The sequence below is a fragment of the Diplodia seriata genome, assembly GCF_021436955.1.
Source record: "Diplodia seriata strain FDS-637 chromosome Unknown scaffold_7, whole genome shotgun sequence".
Classification (NCBI taxonomy): Eukaryota; Fungi; Ascomycota; class Dothideomycetes; order Botryosphaeriales; family Botryosphaeriaceae; genus Diplodia; species Diplodia seriata.
This window is the reverse complement of record NW_027117314.1, coordinates 1,663,047-1,670,598: the sequence shown is the minus strand read 5'-3', so window position 1 is coordinate 1,670,598 and position 7,552 is coordinate 1,663,047. Positions and strand designations below refer to the sequence as shown.

The 7,552-nt window shown below is 57.0% G+C and overlaps 2 protein-coding genes across 2 annotated transcripts; both read left to right on the top strand.

The window, feature by feature from the left end:
- Positions 1-403: 403 nt before the first annotated feature.
- WHI3 (cell cycle RNA binding protein whi3) lies at positions 404-2,062 on the top strand (the record flags this gene model as incomplete). The annotated part of the gene is made up of 1 exon (XM_066778685.1): positions 404-2,062. The coding sequence occupies one exon, from the start codon at positions 404-406 to the stop codon at positions 2,060-2,062; it is 1,659 nt and encodes a 552-aa protein (XP_066631122.1).
- Positions 2,063-3,278: 1,216 nt separating this feature from the next.
- On the top strand, positions 3,279-4,652 carry SLS55_007263 (mitochondrial 37S ribosomal protein mS45; the record flags this gene model as incomplete). The annotated part of the gene is made up of 2 exons (XM_066778684.1): positions 3,279-3,890; positions 4,107-4,652. The coding sequence occupies 2 exons, from the start codon at positions 3,279-3,281 to the stop codon at positions 4,650-4,652; spliced, it is 1,158 nt and encodes a 385-aa protein (XP_066631121.1).
- Positions 4,653-7,552: the final 2,900 nt, after the last annotated feature.

Sequence of the window (7,552 nt, the reverse complement as noted above, 5' to 3'; positions counted from 1 at the left end):
AGACGCCGCCCTCGCCCTCGCCCTCGCCGCGACCGCGCCAGAGCCGGCTGCCGCGCCGACGACGCAGCCCGCGCGCCCGCACCCTGAGCCCGTCCACGCCGATCGCCATCAGCCGTTGCATTCTCCCTCGCCCAGATCGCCCGCCAGCCTTGCCTCGCCGGAATCGATTCAGCGATCGCTCGCTCCCTTCTTTGTCCCACAGCCTCAATTACGCGCGATTTACGTCTTTGTCACGCGCCCGCCCGCCGCCCGCTGCTAACGACGCACAAAGAACGACATGGCCGCGGGGCCAAGTTCAAGCAGCACGAGTCCATCCAATCTCTCGTCCAACAGCCCATTCCTGCACGGCTCCTTCAGCTCTACCTCGTCATCCCCGCCAAAACTGCCCTTCTCCGCGGGAGCAATGACGGCAGACGTTTTTTCGACCACCGGCGCCCCCTTGTCCCACAGCTACACCCTGTCGCCCATCGGTGAGAGGAAGGCGTTGGAGAGCGGGCCGTCCTCGCTGCTCTCGCTCAGCGAGCTGGAGCCGACCCTCAGCGGCTCGGACATGAAGTATGCCACCACCGTCCTGGTGCGCAAGCTGCCGCGGAACACCAGCGACGAAGCCGTCCGCAGCATGCTCCTGTTCGCAAAGGACCTGATCAACACGGAGATCATCAAGGCGGATTTTGCTGAAGACAAAGGATTCGTCTCTGCAGTTGCGCGGTTCAGGACCCTCGCCGGCGCTCAAGAGGCTAGAGATAGGCTCAACGGAAAGGCCAATGCCGCAAATGATGCGAAGATGGTCGTCGAACTGCTTCCCAGCAACACCGTTCCCGGCGCCATCGGGGCCAGGCGCAACACCGTCGATGGCACTGCAAGCCGCCAGACTTCGGGCTCAACTTCTTCAGCAGGCTCCTCGCTTGGACGCCAGTCATCCCGCTTCAACGGCACTTTCCAGTCCATGGAGAAAATGTCTCCGCCAAACGGTTCCTCAAGCCTGGGAGGAGCCGAGTTCTCGATCCCGGAAGGTGGCCTTTTTGGACCCAAATCTCCCACCGGGACCAAAACATTCGGAGAAGCCACGCAGAATCTCAGCAAGCAGCTGATCAACGACGATGCAGGTGATGATGAGACGAGCGAACTGATCAAAGACCCTGTGGCATACGCAAGAAGCGGTCAGAATGGACCAAACATGGCCCGTCGTACCACTCAACCATCGCTACCTGTGTCTCGCTTTGCCAGTCTGTCTTTGAACACGACGAGCGGATCCACCGGCCTCACTTCCCCTCCTTTGTCGACTTTCGCCTCACCGCGTTCTGTCGGGCCCGTGCAGTCTCCTGGACCGCCAATCACGACCATGTCTCCACAGAACATGTCATCAACCATGGGGCCGATGGGACCAAACTCCAACTATCAGCTGACTCCACACCATTATCAGAGGCACAACTATCCCCCGGTCAATCCGGCAGATCAGAACCCGCCCTGCAACACGCTCTACGTTGGCAATCTCCCAATCGACACGTCGGAAGATGAGCTGAAGGCCATGTTTTCCAAGCAACGCGGTTACAAGAGACTGTGCTTTCGGACCAAGGCGAACGGTCCGATGTGTTTTGTTGAATTCGAAGACGTGTCGTTCGCCACCAAGGCTTTGAACGAACTTTACGGGCATCCGCTCCACAACAGTGTCAAGGGCGGTATTAGATTGAGTTTCTCAAAGAATCCCCTGGGCGTGCGGAACGGACAAACCAACACCAATAATATTCCACCGACACCAATGACGCCTCACAACGCCATGCCGGGCGTTGGCAGTGGGTTTGGCATGAACCAGAGCTTTACCACGGCAACCGGGCCCCCGCCCGGCCTCACCCCTCCCGGCATGAGCTCGCCAGTGGGTGTGGGTTCGCCAGTGGGCATGAATGCATCTTCCAACTTCGGGGTCTTCTCCAATGGCGGCTTCGGGGTGCCGCCCAACGCCATGAGGACTCAACCTCTCACGGGCGGCATGGCTTCGGCCGCGGCCAACAGCGGGTTCAGCAGCATGGCGGGCGGCTATTCAGATTACATGATGGGCCGTTAATTGCATAGATGGATTGGGAATCTTTTTCTTCATGCTGTTATGCATGATACTGGAGGAGTTTTAGCGAACGGATGGGTCGGAGTATGGGCGCGCTGTTTTCTTTATCGTCGTTTCTTTTTCCTTTTCCCCTGTCCCAAGATCCCAACGTCTTCTGTCATTCCCGAGACATTTGCATGGTGTTCGATCATCTGTATTCATTTCTGGTTCTGTTCCCGTACGGGAAATGGGTTTCACGGTCATGGCGCGACGTCCCTCCACAAAGGCCGCCGAGGCCTGCAGGTCACTTTGGAGGTGGTTTCATTTACAGCATACAGCAATGATTCCCCCTCATGCGTTTTTCTGCATTTTTGTCCTGGCCTGCTGTCGGTAGCGTTGTTGCATTATCACGGGTGTTCTGTTCCTTGGGACCCCCTCTTTTTCTTTTTCCTTTTTCCTGCGTGCTTAGATCTCGACGGATCGAGTAGGACGTTCGTGATCGGCCTGGTCTGCTGGGCAGGAAAAGCACGGTCGCTGGAGTCGGGGCATATCTGGGAGGGTGTTATTGGGATTCGTCATCATCGCGTTTCGATTCCTTGGATGCTGGTTTCTCATGCATATCGTCTGTGTGCGGACTGGGCGCTGCTGATTCCGGCGCTGGATCGCACATTAGTAGGGCGCTCGTGCGGAAGTGCATGCTTGGTTGGTGTTTGTTCACGGCTGGCAGGACGATTTCCCTCGTATCATTGCATCATGGTCGTTCGCTCGCTTGTGTTTCCCCAGCTTAGTCGTCACTCTAGCTAGATTCCATCAGAAGGGCTGTTTCATTTGAATTAAGATCTGTCTTTACCCCCGCATGCTGAATGGAGTATCGTGCAGGATCGCCAGGCTGACCTGCATAGTGCCGGAAGTTAATGTGCCATTGGTAGTAGGGCCCTGACGATCTATGTGCGGCCTGGCTCTCGGCACGATGATCGTCAGCCCCGGCCTGAGGTGCCGTCAGGGTGGAGTCATTACAGGCAGATGGGTGATGGTGGTCACGTGACGGCGGCCTCCCTCGCTTGTCGGCAGCTTGCGCCCAAGAAAACTTCGCCGCCCGCCGGACCACCACACCTTCCTCATCAACCTGTCCACTCGCGCAACGCCCACCCTCCCCACTTTCGCCGCCCAATTCTTTTCCGTTGTAGTTAATAGTTCCATTTCTTTCCTCTGCTGAGCCACGCTCCAACCTCGCGCCACAATGCCCTCGCGGCTTCCCTCCAGCTTCACATCCTCAGTCTCGCAATGCCTTCCGGCCGCACGGTTACAGTGCACATCACACGCATCACACCAATGGCACGCCCGCAGCTTCTCTCGGTCATGTCGCAATGAGCAGACGCAGCTGCGGCGGCAGATGTACGACTGGCTGAACGGACCGGGCGCGAAGCTCAGACATCCGCTGCCGGGGTCGACCAACTACCTCGGTGCATACGACAAGTTTGGCAACCTGCTGCGGGACCCCGGCGACGAACCGCCGAAGCCGAGGGAAAGGAGTGAGGAGGAGCCGAGCGATGGAGGGCTGGAGGAACGCATCGAGGGTCTGAAGGCCAAGGAGGACGAGGAGGCCCGCGGTGACCGCACGTTGCCGCCGGAGAGCACGCGAGACTTGTCCCCGTTCCCGCTGAACAAGCATTTCCACAGCCAGCCGGTGCTGAGCGAGGAGCTGCGCGAAAAGATCTACGAGGATGTGGCACATACCACCCTGCCCAAGTCGGCGGCGCTGTCGGTGGCCAGCACAAACTACAAGGTCACCATGGAGAGGGTGGCGGCGGTCGTGCGGTTAAAGACGATGGAGAAGCAGTGGGAGGCAGAGGTAAGCAACGAACTCTTTCCAGCTTCCGTTCACGCATCAACACCCCCTCGTTTTTCGAAAGATGAGTACAAAAAAAATTCGATTAGTCTTGAAGACACCTACATGGTTAAAAACTATTTATCTCTGACCCGCCACAAAAACACCCCGAAACTCTCCAACCCCGCACAACGAACAGGGAGCAAAAAAACGCTGACAGCCACACCCCCACACCACCAGGGCAAACCAATGGCAAAACCCTACGCCAAAGCCGTCCTCCAGATGCTGCCCACGACCCGGCTCGCGCCGCAGATCACGCGGCAACCCGACCACGAGCCCATCGCCGACATCCGCGTGCACCCGGCCACGCGCCAGCAGCTCTTCGTCCCCGTGTCGGAATCGCGCCGCTTCACGCGCACCGACGCGGCGCGCGCCTTCGCGCCCGACTTGCTCCCCGCCGAGAAGCGCATCCCCCACCCCGACCTCGTCGAGGTCGAGCGCGACGGCCTCGACGGTTTGGGGTACGAGGAGCGCATCGACCGCCAGAAGGCCCGCAACGAGCGCCACGCCCTGGACAAGACCCGCGCGGAGCGCAAGGCCCTTGAGAGGGCCTCCCGCACTTCGCGGATTCAGGGTAGGCGCTGGGATTTTAGGTTCCATGACTTTAGTGTTGAGCAGGTTGGTCGTGATGGTAGGCATCCTGCTGGTGTGGGTTGGAGGTACGGTGCCCCACATGAGGATAGGAAGAGGGGACAGGTTAAGATACCCAAGAAGGTGGATGCGTGAGGTGGTGGGGAGCTTCTTGTGAGATGGCGGGCGCGGGCGCGGGCGTGCTCTGCTGCTGTATATCATCATCATATCCTCCTGTACGATTCGACGATTCGATCTGTGGAGAGTGGTGGATGGATGGATGGGGATGGATCATGCGCTGCTTGCTCCCTCCCTCCCTCCTTCCTTCCCTCACTCACACATACACACACATCTCGTTGACACACGTCGTCGACGAGGGCCGTCCGTCTGTCTGTCTATATCTGTCACAATGGCATGATGGCATGATGATGGCAGGCCAAGGCCATGACATGGATGAATATTATAACATCTCCTGACGCAACCAACTTTTGAATGAGGCCCTTGTTTTGACGCTTTGACGCTTTGCTGACTTTGACGCTTTGCCGACTGCTATGTATTATTGTTGTGTGGAAGAGGTCGAAAACAAAAGCTAATATGCATCCGTCGACCGTCAAAGTTGGTGTCTCTCATCTTAGAGAAGTGAGACAGTAAGTAGTAGCAGCACAGGGGAGGAGAAAAAGGTTGGGGCAGCAATAAGAAAAGAAGTATGTGGACGTGGACGGGGCAACTGGTGGGGTCAGTTGGAGACTGGAGAGGTCTGCGTAGCATGGAAAAGACGAAGAAGCCGAAATGGTGGGTTTGCTGATGGATTTTTTCTTTTTACGGTAATGGGATGGTGGCATGAATCTTACTTTTTCTTTCCTGGTCGAAAATTTCTGGATATGAAGCAAGAGGAGGGTTGGTGCATTTTCTTTTCGTTCCGCATATTCGTGATTGATGGGTGGAGGAACTACCATACCTATATACGAAGCGTAATTTTGTGGACGATGAATGAATGAATGATTGAACCATCGCCCCCTCCTCAGTCTGGCGCGATCATACGCGCCCGACAACGCCTAATCGGTACTACAGCCCATGTCTTCTTTCCTACGCGATGGCGGATGGGTGAAGCAAATATTCGGACATGGATGCGAGGGTTTAAACCTATGCAAACGCTGTCCGGACATGACCTACACGGTTTTTGCGAAACCCGCCATGGATGCCATGGTACTACCAACATGTCTTTTTCTTTAGTTGTCCGTCTCTGGGCTGGCTTGGAGCGTGCCGGTGGCAGCTACTGCCGGTGTGGATCGCACCGATTGAGGGAGAGCGAGAGATATGGAGGCGAGGTGTCCGTAACGGCGACGGACCGGGAGAGTAGTGGTGCTGCAGCGCACTGGGAAACTCTGTGTGATGGATGGTGGTGAACGGCTCGTACGTTACGCAGTGCAGCAACGTTTGCGGCCCGTTCCATTTCTTGTATCACTGGCAAAACGCTTCGAATGGCGGACGGCCGATTTTTTCGTTGGATGATGGCAATTGTATCATGACTGGGTGTTAGGTCGGCAGCAGTGCGACGCAAAAGGGCAGCGTAACTTCCACCTCGAAGTCAGAAAGAGGGAGGGGGTTTACCGCAGTGGACAACAAGCAATATCCCCGGAGCGAAAGATGACGACGACGGGCTTGAAGGGCAGCTGAAGAGACAATGGCAAAGGTCGAAGGGGTTATTGCCCGTCGCCACGCGCTGAAAGAGAGACAATGAAACAGAAAAGTAAGTGGCTAGCACCGACGTAACTCACCAAAGGGGGAGGGAGGGAGAGGGCCAAATGGACTCTCCCCGCGTGATCACCCCGTTGAGAGACATCACACACCTGACTGGTGAGAGTGAGACGATGAAAACAAAAAGAGGGTCCTGGCATTGACCATTAATGGCGCGAGTGGACCTGAGTACGCCGCTAAAGAGGCTTGGCAGGTCCGAATGCGGAGGCGGAAGCGGAGACGAAGTGTGTGTGGGAGGCGGAGAACCCCGAGGGGTGAAGGGAAAAAAATAAAATAAAAAACTGGTGGTCTGTCGTTCGGCCACGCGCGTTCTCAGCACGGGTGATCGAAGGTAAGTCCCGGAGGGACGGCCGGTCGTCTTGACTCGGGACAAGAAGTCCCTGCGCGTCATGCGGCTCTTTAGTTCCTGGATCCAGCAGCCAGGAAACGTGGCGTCGGGTGTGGCTCTGTGTTGTTTTTGCGGCTGAGAGCTTGGCTACGTACTGGTTGTCCCTTGGCGCGGTGAAGGCGAGAACAGGTTCGTCGGGAGCCGCATCCGCTGCTTAGTGATTGTTGGGTGATCAGCTCCCCAGAACGAGGGCCTAGACGCAAGCGGCCGAGGCTGGGTGCGAACGAACATGCTGCGCACGTCTCCTCTCGTTAGCAGGAATGCTAATTAGGTAAACTGTTACTATTATGGACGGTCGATGCTACAAGTGATGTTCTTTGCAGTCACGATTTGAAATCCGAGGTTGGAAAGCACAGCGGAGATGGGAGCCGATACGGTGTGGTGTTTGCGGCGGTAAGCGGTGGGTTGCAGCTCTGGCTCTAAATCTAGTGCCGATGAAATATCGAGCTGAGCGGATGAGGCCGCGGCATGGAGAGTGCCGTGTCAACCGCACATTTGCCGATGTTGGCGAGAAAAAAAGCTGGAGGGGTGGAGACTGGGGAGACACATCGGGCATCTAGACTCTTTACGGTGGGGTCTGGAGAAAATGGGGAGAGAGGGCGGGAGGTGGAGGGGTGGGTCGGTCTGGAGATTCGGCACTTGCAATCTGTCCGAGAACCGGGGAATGAACGGCGGCTAGTGAGAAAGTTGGGGGCCGGAGATGAGGGAGATTCCGGGGCAGTTGTGGAGACATGGGAGCAGATGCGAATACACAAACCGTATTCCATGAGCATGCTGACTGTTTCCAGAGCGGGTCAGCTGCGGCTGGCGTTACGTGTGGTCGCGTGCCGTTTCTCTGGTCCTTTGGCGTAGGGTTCGCCACGAGCTGGGCACAAAGAAGGGTCTCATACGAGCGTAAGCCGGCTCCGAC